Source organism: Microcaecilia unicolor, chromosome 4, assembly GCF_901765095.1.
Source record: "Microcaecilia unicolor chromosome 4, aMicUni1.1, whole genome shotgun sequence".
Taxonomy (NCBI): domain Eukaryota; kingdom Metazoa; phylum Chordata; class Amphibia; order Gymnophiona; family Siphonopidae; genus Microcaecilia; species Microcaecilia unicolor.
In genome coordinates this window covers 343,536,645-343,550,153 of record NC_044034.1, presented here as the reverse complement: position 1 = coordinate 343,550,153, position 13,509 = coordinate 343,536,645, and the positions used below count along the sequence as shown (strand labels likewise).

Here is a 13,509-nt window from a genome sequence, read left to right as displayed (position 1 = left end):
AAATATAACAAATAATTCATAAATACTGCTATTCAGGAAGAAAGAAGATTGAGAACCACAGATGCAGGACCCCAGAAATAGTAGCAGGCAATAGTGAAGGGAAGAAGGTAGGAAACAAAGAAAGTCATCAAGCATCCAGGAACGCACTAGGTAGGGCAAGGTGATGCCATATTGATAATGATAGTGTCAGAGGCAGCAACGAGTTGGCATCATTTCTGCCTCATTAGGAGGTATGGGGCCTGGGGGGGGGGGGGGCAGAGTGCCACTAGACACCAGGAAAACAGTTTTGTTGGGAGGAAGTGGGTTATTCATGTGCCATAGCCCTGGCTGTGCCCCGGTCTCTGCACTCACCTTGCGAGGCATTGGGGTGTGGAACTGTGGCATCCTCTGCATGGCCAGCGGGCGGAATGTACAGTCATCTTCGGCACTTCAAGGTGCCACAGGAGCAGGCAGGATGCACTTGTCCAAGTCCTGCCGGGGGAGGCTCCCTGGGGTGTGCGCGATCGCCAGGAGCATTCCTTTGTTGACCTGCGGGGGGTGGATCTTCCGCTGACATTTGTTTCAAGGGCCTTCTTAGGCAGGCTACGGTAAAATTATGTATCATACCCGATAATTTTCTTTCCCTTAATCATAGCCGATCAATCCATAGACTGGTGGGTTGTGTCCATCTACCAGCAGGTGGAGATAGAGAGCAATCTTTTGCCTCCCTATATGTGGTCATGTGCTACTGGAAATTCCTCAGTATGTCGATATCAAAGCTCCATCCGCAGGACTCAGCACTTAGAGAATTACACCCACAAAGGGACACTCTGCCCAGCTCACCACCGCCGAAGCGGGGGAGGGGAAATATTCCAGCGCACCACCGCCGGGGCGGTGGGCAGGAAACCACACCCGCCGACGCGGGGGGAACTGGCTTATCCTGCTTCTGCAACCGCGGGAGGAGCTGGCTTACCCTAACACCGCCAAAGCAGGAGGGATACAAAGCTACCCTACAGCCGCACGAAGCAGGAGGGAGCGCCGGCATAATCTGGTTATCAATCCAGCCACCGCCGAAATGGGGGGGGGGGAGGGGAAGCAGCAGCTCACTGTAACACAAAATCGTCTCAACCCGAAGAGACTTCAATTGGAAGAACTTGAACACAAAGTCCTCGTGAACAGGAAATGAAGACTGAACTTGAACCTGAAATATAACCAGAACACAAACAATACAGATATCTGGGAGGGGCTATGGATTGATCGGCTATGATTAAGGGAAAGAAAATTATCAGGTATGATACATAATTTTACCTTCCCTATCATCAAGCCGATCAATCCATAGACTAGTGGGATGTACCGAAGCAGTACTCACCCAGGGCGGGACATGGAAATCCCTGAACGCAAAACTGAAGCCCCAAACTGGGCCTCGGCCCGAGCAGCCACATCCAAGCGGTAGTGTCGTGAGAAGGTATGAGCCGACGACAAAGTAGCCGCTCTGCAAATCTCTTCCAAGGGGACAGATCTGGACTCCGCCATCGAGGCTGCTTGAGCTCTAGTAGAGTGTGCCTTCAGCTGAATAGGCGGAATCTTCCCTGCCGCCACATAAGCTGACGCGATCGTTTCCTTGACCCAACATGCCACCGTAGGCTTAGATGCCTGCAGACCCTTACGAGGGCCTGCGAACAGCACGAACAGATGATCCGACTTCCGGAAATCATTGGTCACTTCCAAGTATCTGATGATGACCCGTCTAACATCCAGGTATTTGAGAGCAGGGTACTCCTCTGGGTAGTCCTCCCTACGAAAAGAGGGTAGGTAAAGCTGCTGATTCACATGGAATCGAGAAACAATCTTGGGCTGGAAGGAAGGCACTGGGCGAATCGATACTCCTGCCTCCGTGAATCGCAGGAACGGTTCTCTACACGAGAGCGCCTGGAGCTCGGAAACTCTTCTGGCTGATGTGATAGCCACCAGGAAGACTGCTTTCAACGTCAGGTCCTTCAGCGATGCCCTTGGCAAGGGCTCGAAGGGCGGCTTCTGCAAGGTCCGTAGCACCAGATTGAGATTCCACGTAAGCACTATCGAGTGCAGAGGGGGGGGGGGGGGGGGGGGCGCAGGTGATTAACTCCTTTGAGAAAGCGTACCACATCCGGCTGTGAAGCCAGGGAAGCCCCCTTCAGACGACCCCTGAAGCAAGCTAGCGCCGCCACCTGGACTTTCAGCGAACTGAGCGACAGGCCTTTCTCCAGCCCCTCTTGCAGAAACGCCAACACTGAAGATATCGGAGCAGTGAAGGGCGATACAGAGCCTACCTCGCACCACGACGCAAAGGTACGCCAAACCCTGGCGTAAGTGGTGGAAGTAGAGCGCTTCCTCACTCTCAGCATAGTGGCGATGACCTTGACTGAGAAGCCCTTCTTCCTCAGCCGCTTCCGCTCAAGAGCCAGGCCGTAAGACCAAAGGGGGAGGGATCCTCCATCACCACGGGACCCTGATGTAAGAGGCCCCACTCCGCTGGCAGCCGCAGAGGGCCGTCCACCGAGAGTCTGACTAAGTCCACATACCAGGGACGTCTGGGCCAATCCGGACCCACCAGGATCACCCGGCCCAGATGCTTTGCCACCCGGCCTAGCACCCTGCCCATCATGGGCCAGGGCGGGAACACGTAGAGAAGCTCCTGTGCTGGCCACTGCTGGAGAAGAGCATCAACTCCCAGAGATTGAGGGTCCCGTCCTCTGCTGAAAAAATGCGGCACTTGGCAATTGGCCGAGGACGCCATCAGATCCAGGCTCGGCCGGCCCCAGCGTTTCGTGATGTCCAAGAACGCCCGAGCAGACAGTTGCCACTCTCCGGGATCCAAGGTATGGCGACTGAGAAAGTCCGCCTTGACATTCATGACTCCTGCAATGTGGGCCGCCGACAGCTGTTCCAGATTCGCTTCCGCCCACAGGCATAGCTTCATGGCCTCCTTGGCTAGGGGGGCGCTCCTGGTGTCTCCCTGGCGATTGACATAGGCCACAGCCGTGGCATTGTCCGACAGGACCCGTACAGGCCTCAGCACCAGTACCGGGAGAAACTCTAGAAGCGCCAACCGAATGGCTCGTAGCTCCAGGAGGTTGATGGACCATTTCGTCTCTGCAGGAGACCAGAGCCCCTGCGCTGTCCGTCCCAGGCAGTGGGCTCCCCAGCCCATCAGGCAGGCGTCCGTCGTGACAACAACCCACTCCGGGGTCGTAAGAGGCATTCCTGCGGACAGCTTGCCTGGCCTCAGCCACCAGCTCAGCGTCTTTCGCACCGCTGGATCCAAAGGAAGGCGTACAATGTAATTCTCCGAGACTGGAGTCCACCGCCGCAGAAGAGAGTGCTGTAGTGGTCTCATATGAGCCCTGGCCCAGGGCACTACCTCCATCGTGGCTGTCATGGAGCCCAACAGCTGCACATAGTCCCAAGCTCGAAGAGTAGAGGAGGCTAGGAACTGGCCCACCTGGGTCTAAAGTTTGACGCTCCGGTTGTCCGACAGGAACACTCTGCCCACTTGGGTGTCGAATCGAACTCCCAGATACTCCAGGGACTGAGTCGGGCGCAGCTGGCTTTTCTCCCAGTTGATGATCCATCCCAGGGAGCTCAGAAGAGCAATGACCCTGTCTGTAGCTCTCCCGCACTCCGCATAGGAAGGGGCTCTGATCAGCCAGTCGTCCAGATAGGGATGGACTTGCACTCCCCCCTTGCGGAGGAAGGCCGCGATGACCACCATTACTTTGGAGAAGGTTCGCGGAGCCGCAGCCAACCCGAACGGGAGGGCTCTGAACTGGAAGTGTCGATCCAGCACTGCAAAGCGCAGAAAGCGCTGATGAGGCGGCCAGATGGGAATATGTAGGTAAGCTTCCTTGATGTCCAGGGAGGCCAGGAATTCTCCCTTTTTCACCGCAGCTATTACGGAGCGGAGGGTCTCCATCCGGAAGTGCCGAACTTTCAAGGCCTGATTGACTCCCTTGAGGTCGAGAATAGGCCGAGCAGACCCTCCTTTCTTTGGCACCACAAAGTAAATGGAGTAGCGCCCCTTGCCAAGCTGATCTACTGGCACCGGGACCACCGCACCCAGGCGGATCAGGTTGCTCAAAGTCTGCCGCACGGCAGCTGCTTTGACCTGAGACTTGCAAGGAGAGTTTACAAACCCGTCTCTTAGGGGTTGGCAGAACTCTAGCTTGTAGCCGTCTCTGATGACTTCCAGAACCCAAGCGTCTGAAGTTACCCTGGTCCACTCGCCCAGAAACGAGGACAACCTTCCTCCTATCTGCACTGGGCCATGGACCAGGTCCCTGTCATTGGGTACGCGACCCTGGGGGCGCGCCGCAAGATGAACCTCCAGGACGGCGGTCCCTACGAAAGGAATGCTGCTTGGGGGAGAAGTTCCGCTTGAAGGAAGCGGAGGCAGAGGAGGCTGACTTGCCCGGGCGATACCGACGGGCTTCCTGGAATCGGCCCTTAGAAGAACCAGGACGGGCACTGCCGGCCCGAGTCCTGACCTCCGGCAACCTCTTGCCCTTGGACGTGCCGAGCTCTGTCTTGTCCAGCTCGTCCCCAAAGAGCAGCTTGCCTTTAAAAGGCAACTTGGCTAGGTGAGATTTAGAAGCATGGTCAGCAGACCAGTGCTTCAGCCAGAGCCACCGCCGCGCAGAGACTGTCTGAGCCATGCCCTTGGCTCTCAAAACATCATACAGCAAGTCTGCCAAGTAGGCCAGACCCGACTCCAGGGTCGGCCATTCCGCCCTCCAGGAAGGGTCCGAGGGGGAAGCCCACTGCAAGACAGTCAGGCACGCCCTAGCCACGTAGGAGCCGCAAACCGAGGCTTGCAAACTCAGAGCGGCCGCCTCAAAGGACGACTTTAAGGCCGCCTCCATTCTCCTGTCTTGGGCGTCCTTCAGGGCAGTGCCACCTTCCACCGGCAGCGCCGTTTTCTTAGTCACGGCAGTGATTAAGGAATCTACCATGGGCCAGACAAAGGCTTCCCGCTCCCCCTCAGGAAAGGGGTACAGGCGGGACATAGCCCTGGCTACTTTCAGGCTCGCCTCAGGGGCATCCCATTGCGCTGAAATTAAGGTCTGCATGGCTTCATGAACGTGGAAGGTTCTAGGCAGGCGCTTCGTTCCCAGCATAATGGCAGAGCCAGTAGAGGCAATCTTCAAAATGCTCATGGCCTGCACCAGCAGGTTGGGCAAATCCTCTGAGCGAAAAAGGCGCGCTGCAGAGGGGTCGTCCGCTCCATCCGAGCGGGGATCAGTCTCTTCCATCGATACCGCTAAGGATCTCTGGGAGAACTCAGACACGCTGCCGTCATCCACATCAGAGGAGACCGAGTCCCCCGAGGGTGGAAGATCCACCCGAGGGCGCTTAAGCATAGAGGCCTCATCACCCCGATCAGAGAGGTGGGCAGGGGCAGTGTTCTGCTTAAGAAATGCCTGATGCAGCAGCAAATTGAACTCAGGGGAGAAACCCCCCAGTCTGTGCATTTCTGCAGCCTGTGCCGTGGCCCTAGAGGCGCCCTCCAACTGCGCTCCCAGTAGTGGGGGAGAGGCATGTTGCGCGTCCAAAATGGCGTCTGGCGCGAAACTCCGAGAAGGAGCTGCGCGGGAAGAAGGGCGTTTTCATATCTGCAGCCTGTGCCGCGGCCCTAGAGGCGCCCTCCAACTGCGCTCCCAGTAGTGGGGGAGAGGCTTGTTGCGCGTCCAAAATGGCGTCTGCCGCGAAACTCCGAGAAGGAGCCGCGCGGGAAGAAGGGCGTTTTAATTTCGCCGACTTCTTACTGTTGCCCGATTCAAGGGCGACCAAGCTGTTAACGTCTCCCATCTCGAAGGCGGCCCAAGAAGAAGCCGTCCGAGCCGCGTGGCCGGTCGCGACCGGGAGGGCGGCCAGCGGGGGATGGGTATCTAAGGCGGGAAAGGCTGCCGTGCCGGGGGAAAAACCGGTGAACTCTCCCGGTTCCGAAAGGGCGCCCAAAAAGGGCGACTCTACCTTCAAACCCCCCGCTTCCCCGCTAGGTGCGCGAACACGTTCCGGGGAGCGTCTTTTTGCGCCCTTGCCATCCGCGGCCATAGCCACGTGGAGACCATTCGGGGAACCCCCTGCCTGCTAGTAAAAGGTAAAAATTACCTGCTTCTTGCTCCGAGCTGCGACGACTTGTTCCAGTGAGCAGCTGCAAATGGACGTCCTTTTTGAACGTTAAAAAAATTTTTTTTTTTTTAACGGAGCCAGCGGGAGGGGGAGAAAAGGAGGGACCTGGCACCACCAGGTTTGCACTTGCTCAAGAAGAGCCCTCAACCCCAGGTACTCAACAAAACCTAAACAATTAGGCTTGGAGACCTAGCCAGAGCTGCTGCTGTGTGACCACACACCTGCTGAGATAGAGAACATACTGAGGAATTTCCGGTAGCACATGACCACATATAGGGAGGCAAAAGATTGCTCTCTATCTCCACCTGCTGGTAGATGGACACAACCCACCAGTCTATGGATTGATCGGCTTATCCTTTTTCCATTGCCTTCGCAACAGTTGTCCTGCTTGCCTTGTGATCCAGTATCCAACCTTGGTTCCAATGTCCAGCCTCGGTTCCAGTCTTCACCCCAGGTCTCGGTTCTGCTGGCCTTCCCCCAAGGGCTCTTTCCAGAGCCATCCCAGGTCCTGGCTCTTCCCCAAGAACTCAAAGCCATTCCATGTGCCTCTACTCTTCTGGGAGTGACTTGCTTGCTTTCAGACAGGACCCTCCAGACTACTGAAGCCTGGCGACGGCCCAAGAGCTCATCCATCTAGAATAATGACAGATTGCAAAGGCCATGGGCTTGGGCAAGTGACCGGCCTTGCAGTTACTCCAGCATCTCTGTGTGGGCAGCGGGCGGCCTTTACCGCCATCTTCTGCGCTCCAAACTGGCTTGTCTGAGTCCTGCCAGGGGAGGCCCCCAGGGTGTGTGTGCATGCCAGGAGTATTCCTTTGTTGACCTGCAGGGGGTGGGATGCTGGGTGCCTTCCGTTGACATCAGTTTCAGGGGCCTTCTTAGGCAAGCTACGTTCCTTCTCCCATTGCCTTCGCAACAGGTTGTCCTGCTTGTCTTGCAATCCAGCATCCAGGCTTGGTTCCAGTCCGCAGCCCAGGTCCTGGTTCTGCCAGGCCTGCCTTCAAGGGCTCTCTTTACCCATCTAGAAATGTGACTTCATGTCAAGGGAGGCCAAAGGGGAAATTTTGTTTTATGTTGCCGGGGGAGGGAACCAGGTCGGGTGATTTCACAGGATGGGACGGTGCCATAGTGGGGCACATGTGAAGGAGATGGGGCTGATGCAGATCGCGGGGGCTTTACATCAGCCTAAGACCTGGTGGTAGGTATCTGGAATTGAACCCCATGGTAGACATCAACCCACAGCTCTGCATGCTTCGGGATAGACGATCAGCTCCTTAGCATGCAGTTTAACATGCTGTGTGTCGATGCCTATTACAGGATTGCAAAAACTCTTTTAGCACACAATGGCCATTAACTGGGACAGCTGACACACGCTTCGACGGAATCCGCAACCTAGGAGGCGGACCGCAGCGGTAAGGAAGTTTCATTAAGCCCTCTACCTGATGCAGCTCCTCCAAGACCAGGAAGTAGCTACGTGTTGATGGGGTCACAGCGAGGAGAGGCGCCAGAAAGGGGCCAGCCTTCCCTAACTGTGAGAGGAGGACCCGTTGCGGTATCGACCCCAGGTAGGCTGTTATTGGAGGAAAGCCAAAGTTTGGAGCTCTCTTCTTCTACTGCCCAGAACGCTGCTTCCAGAGGGAATGGAGGGATAGTGAGACCAGCTGTTGTAACTATGGAATTGTTATGGGATGCGATACAGGGATTAAATTCCTGCCTTCTTCAGTTATCCAACTCCTTTAGGGGAGAGATTGCAGATTTGAAACAGTCGTGTCAAACTCTGTCTGGACAAGCTGAAAATCATTTGAATAAAATTACTTCACTAGAAGTTGAGGTTGCTCATTTACAGAGTTTTACAGTTTCAGCTATCAGGGATAGGGAGTTTCAAGCATGTAAGCTTAAGTACCTGGAAAATCAGGGGAGGAAAAACAATTTGCGGTTTTTAAATTTCCCAAAGTCACCTCTTATACCTGCACTTGATATGCTGAAGAAATATTTTGGGGAGATATTGGGAATTCCGACAGAAGGCTATCCGCCTATAGTCAGAGCCCAATACATTACAGGAACTTCCAGATTTTTGACTGTACAATCTCAACCTGATTTAAATCTGACTGAATTCCTAGAGCGTTCTCTGGAAGTAATAATGGAAAGAACAACCCTTCTAGTGACATTTGCATTAGAGCCAGACAGAAATAATATTTTCTGCATGTATTTTCGCTATATGAATGCAGTTTTCCTGGGGTATAAAATACAAGTTTTCCCTGACTTAGCAAGGGAAACACAGAAAAGGACAGAATTTTTGGTTATAAAACCCAAAGTTCTTAATTTAGGTGGTTCTTTGGTTTTGAAATTCCTTTGCAGATTTTTAGTGACTTTGAATTCAATAAATTATGCTTTCTATGACCCCAAGAAACTGATAGAATTTGTAAATTCTAAAGAAGGTGATAGGGATACCCCGGTCGCACCCAATAATTGATTTGCTGTATATCGGCTGCCTAAGTTAAGCTGTCTACTGCTCTATTGATGATTATTTTTCACTGTATGTTTTCTATTTCCTGGTTCTTGGATCCAAATTATGTCGACAAAGTTGAAGATTATGTTTTCTTAGGGAAGATTTTTGGATAATGTTAAGTGAGATATTGCTGAAACATTTGTGTTAATATGTAAATGTAAAATAAAAGATATATATATATATATATATATATATATATATAAAAGATACACTGATTCAGTTATTTTCTACCTACTGCATGCTGAAAAGTACATAAGTAGATTTATGGCTTCTCAGTTTAATTCTATTTCTAGGATACATGACCTTTCGTCCTAATATTTTTTTAATTCTCAATTTGTGTTTCGGTGTCTGCACACTTCACATCTGCACATACTACATTAATTCTAAGCCTGTATCAGTTGAAATATTTGAACTCTTTACCTTCTCCTTGTGCTGATGGCTTGGCTGATGGTGAAGCTACTCTTTTTAGGCTAGCAGTACTTTCTGACGAAGTTGAATCAATGCTTGAAGAAGAGTAAACAAAAATATAAATGACATTTAGACATTTGTGTTAATCTATTTTATATCCCTTACAATGTAAGGTGACCTGAATGGCAAAGACCTTAAGCACTTCATTTTCATAAAGTGGCTCTTAAAGGTGTTCAAAAGTGGATCTTTCTCAAGTACAGACAAATAAGTCAGAACACTGTTATTCATGTTAGAAGCCGAGGACAGAGATAGTTGCCATAGCATAGACACCTATCCTTTCCTATAAGCAAGACATTCATCCAAACACAAACAGAGGATCTGCTGAAATGCAAGAAGCAGTACTCATTAAAGAAGTTTCATAAATATTTCTGCAATTAATACCCAGTCAAAATCTAGAGAACTGGCCAGGGCTTTAAAATGCGTAATCAATTATGATTGAGAGAAAGTTTCCTTTTTTTTTTCAACCATTTCCAGGGCTTGATTTAAGATGTTAGCCCCCATAAGCTTAACTGGAAAACGGTGAGTAGAAGAGGTCCCCCCCCCCCCCCCCCCCCCGACACCATGGTCCTAAAGCAAGTACTACTAAGTAGCATCAGTCTCCTGATAAGCCCAGCTATTTGGTACACTAGGTAATTACCTGTGTAGCCTATGCCTAAATCCAGGCCTGACCATATCATCAAGTTAATGCTTTCTTTCTGAAATGAAACAAAAGTCAAATACCTTGTTGATTTCCTCATGGGGCCTGAAATTAACTTGACATAGGATTTTGGAAACCAGCCTTTCTGACCCTGGACCTCTCCGAACCACCACATGTCCTGCTGTTCCAGAACGGTGATGATATCGTTTTTGTTAAAGTTCAGATGGTTGTCTTTTTTGGCTCTCCATGGATACAAAGCTTGGGCCTGGAGTCCCTCCACTTTCTCACCCTTATTTGGATAAGAGAAACTACATTACATACTTTTACTCTTGGTTAGAATACAGAATCTGAACCATGACTACTACAGATTCACGTGTTAATCCATACAGGGGTTAACATTCAGCCCACGGCAGTCAGTGGATTTTAAGCCGCTTACAACCACAGGCTAAACTGAGCCTGCACATTCAGTGCTGGGCCATGTCCAGGCACCGGCATTGAATATTCAAGTTACAGTGGTCACCTCAGTGCTAATCTTATACTGATCGATATTCAGACAGGTGCGTGGTTAGCTTGGCAGATAGTTAGGAAAGCCTTTTTGCTTTTCTTTTCTTTCATTTGCAATGGCAATCAAACAAACATGTAAACTTATTTACTAAGTTATTTTTCAAGGTAAAGTCCTGCTCAGAACTTTAGAACTAAAGTTTCAATTCCATGAGAACAAACATCAGCTGACCTGACCCAAGACAGGGGATGGCGAGGATCCAGTCACAGTGGCTGGGGTGAAGGCTGACCGCTGTCTAAGCTGCCCGGCACTTGGAACAGTGAGAGAGGGCTGGGTAGCCCAGGCATCCCAATTATCAGTCTCCACTTTCTCACTATTTGTTGGCCACCTGCAAATGAAACAGCAGGCCTGAATCAATCAGTAAAATACTGTATTGGAGATAAAAATTACTTACTTGTAACAGGTGTCTGAGGAAATTTGGATATTGGTTCTCACACATGGGTGACATCACTGGATGAAGCCCAGGTCAAAGCAATGACTGGAATGATTCTAGAGCTTTCTGACATGCTCTATTGAGTATGAATGGAATGTTCTAGCTCATAACAGTTGCACAGGTTATCACCCCCTCCCCAAGTTTGGCATATATCTACAATTTAGGATTTAAAAAACTGCTTGGGCAAGCAGGAGGGCTTTGAGGACTGGTACCTTGCTGTCCTCGGACAACACCTGTGACAGGTAAACAGCTTTGCTTTCTCGAAGGTTATGCAGAATAGTAGTCCTCACACATGAGACTACACAGTTACAAGATACCCTTAAACAAAATAGGGGCATATACAGCCACAACAATGCTAATGGGCAAAAAATGTTCTTGTTGACATTTTACAATTTGCCTCTTATGTTTTTGAAGGCAATATTGAAATAATAAAGAAATGGTCAAAACAAACAAAAAGCTGGGTGCTCTTTATTACGCTCCAAATTTAGGTTAGGGCTCTGTTTGCACTTGAAACTGTACAAGACTTTTCACTTTTGTGGCCATAAGGACTGAGAAAAATATAAAAAGGACAACTGACTAGATAAGGTGGAAATTGGACAACACCTTAGGCAGGAACTTGGAATGTAAGGGAGAACCACCCTATCAGAAAAAAAGGAAATTCAAAATTATTAAAAGGACATGGGGGGGGGGGGGGTCAGTTTACTGAGTAGGACATCTTGGAGTTTGGTACCTTGTTCTACTATCATTTTTTTTTCTTTGACTGCGTCAGTATTGCTGCATTTGCTGCTGTTATGCACGCAAAACCCCCAAAACCTATTTGACAGGGTGAATTCATATGTAGGTAAAAAAATAATTGTGAGGAAAGAAGCATGAGCTCCATGAGCCACAGGCCTTAGTTTAGGGATTTTTGCCTTAGAGCATTCAGAACTGCCCTTAGCTCTAGGAAACGTATGTGATGAAGATTTTCCTGAACAGACCAGAAACCTTGAATACCCAGACTTGACACATTCATGGTTAGGACAATTTGAACAAAAGGAATTTGGAAGGAGATCCTTCTAGCTATATTTCTGGGTGCTTTGGATTCTGTCTCAAAGATCTTGAGTGGCTTCCAGTCATTGGCATCATAAAATTCATTGGGCCTGCTCATATTGAGATACACCAAGGAAGTGACACATACTGTCGATGCCATCAAGCCCTGTATTCTCAACATGTCTTATACTGATGTCTGCTCACTTTTTGTTATTCCTTCCACTACAGACAGTAAATTATAAGTCTTTTTAACTCAAAACTGCTTTTTAATTGGTGATTATCAGAAAAATCAACAAACTTGTTACAGTCCATGTAATTAACAGGGGACCATTATAACCACAGTCCTCAATGAATGAAAACACAGAGCAAGTTTAAAATATCAATTAGTAATACAATTATACCTCTCCCCCCCATATTGCCCCCCCCCCCCCCACCTACTCCAGTCTTATGCAGTGGAAATTCTGGGTTCTTATAACCCTCCAATCTTTATTGCAGGAAAAAGAAAATCAAATGTTCCCTCCATCTCAAAATTAACTCCCCCATTCCACCTCCCAATGCCTCCACCCCTGGTTGCCAATTATGAAACTATTATTCACTCCCCCCCCTCCAGTGTGTTCAAGACCAAACTTCTTCCCCTGAGAGGCAACATTTGTAGATAAGGATCACAGACTGTCAAAAATACCTTCCAACATTTAAAAGTAAAATCAGCATCTCGAGCCTCCAAAAGCAATAAACTATGAGAAGAATTATGCCACTGCCATTGAGTGGAACCTGAATCTCACAGCCAGGCCTGCAAAATATACTTTTCCCCACCACACAAACTTCATCAAAAACTCTCAGCCGCCAGATTCCCCCCCCCCCCCCCCCCCAAAAAAAAGAAAGCCCACTGGCAAAAATCTGATAGAATAACCAGCAAATACTACAAATAGCAGGCTATTCCAAGCCAAAAAGTATGAATCCATCTGTTCTCTGCAGCTCCATGTTTAGCACATACAGGGGAAGTCCTACAGTATGCCCTATAGGCTGGGTGTTGGGAGAAATATGCCCTATACAATATCTTAAATTGACTATCTCTCAAGTTAGCACTATGAAGCAAAGAGGGAATAACCTGAATTTATGATAAATGTTTTGTAATCCTCTCTGTCCCCCCAAAGTCCTATTCTACTTATTGATAAGAGCAACATAATTTCTGGAAGGACCATGTACCCACAATGTCTGATGAAGAGCACTAACTCTTAAAAAAAAAAAAAGATTTGAAGAGTTTTACCATAGCTAGACTGATAACTCCCCCTTGTCATAGTAACATAGTAAATGACAGCAGATAAAGACCTGAACGGTCCCATCCAGTCTGCCCAACAAGATAAACTCATTTTACATGGTATGTAATACTTTATATGTATACCGGAGTTTGATTTGTCCCCTGCCTTTCTCAGGGCACAGACCGTAAAAGTCTGCCCAGCACTGTTCCTGTACTAAAAGATTGAAGCTAACATCGAAGCCCCTTAAAATTTATACTCCAGCCCCTCCATATCTATTCAGTCATGATCAGGGCACAGACTGTAGAAGTCTACCCTGCAGCGGTTTTATTAGCTTAAGCAATGACTAACCTGCTTATATGCAAAGTATCCTTCTTCTCACCCTTTGTTTGCAAGGTAAGCACTTTCTTATTACCACCCCAAGTCTTAATCAACTGAGCCATATTCTCCCACTTTTATTGCCACATT

The 13,509-nt window shown here is 49.3% G+C and overlaps 1 protein-coding gene across 1 annotated transcript in view; it reads right to left on the bottom strand.

Moving 5' to 3' along the window:
- The window catches only part of ITSN1 (intersectin 1), a 379,821-nt gene that overhangs the window by 68,905 nt on the left and 297,407 nt on the right, over positions 1 to 13,509 (bottom strand). Inside the window, exons 22-24 of the mRNA XM_030202171.1 lie at positions 10,495 to 10,651; positions 9,845 to 10,050; positions 9,077 to 9,159 (exon numbers count right to left, since the gene is read on the bottom strand). Coding sequence (XP_030058031.1) covers positions 9,077 to 9,159; positions 9,845 to 10,050; positions 10,495 to 10,651 — 446 coding nt within the window. The remainder of the gene's footprint in view (positions 1 to 9,076; positions 9,160 to 9,844; positions 10,051 to 10,494; positions 10,652 to 13,509) is intronic.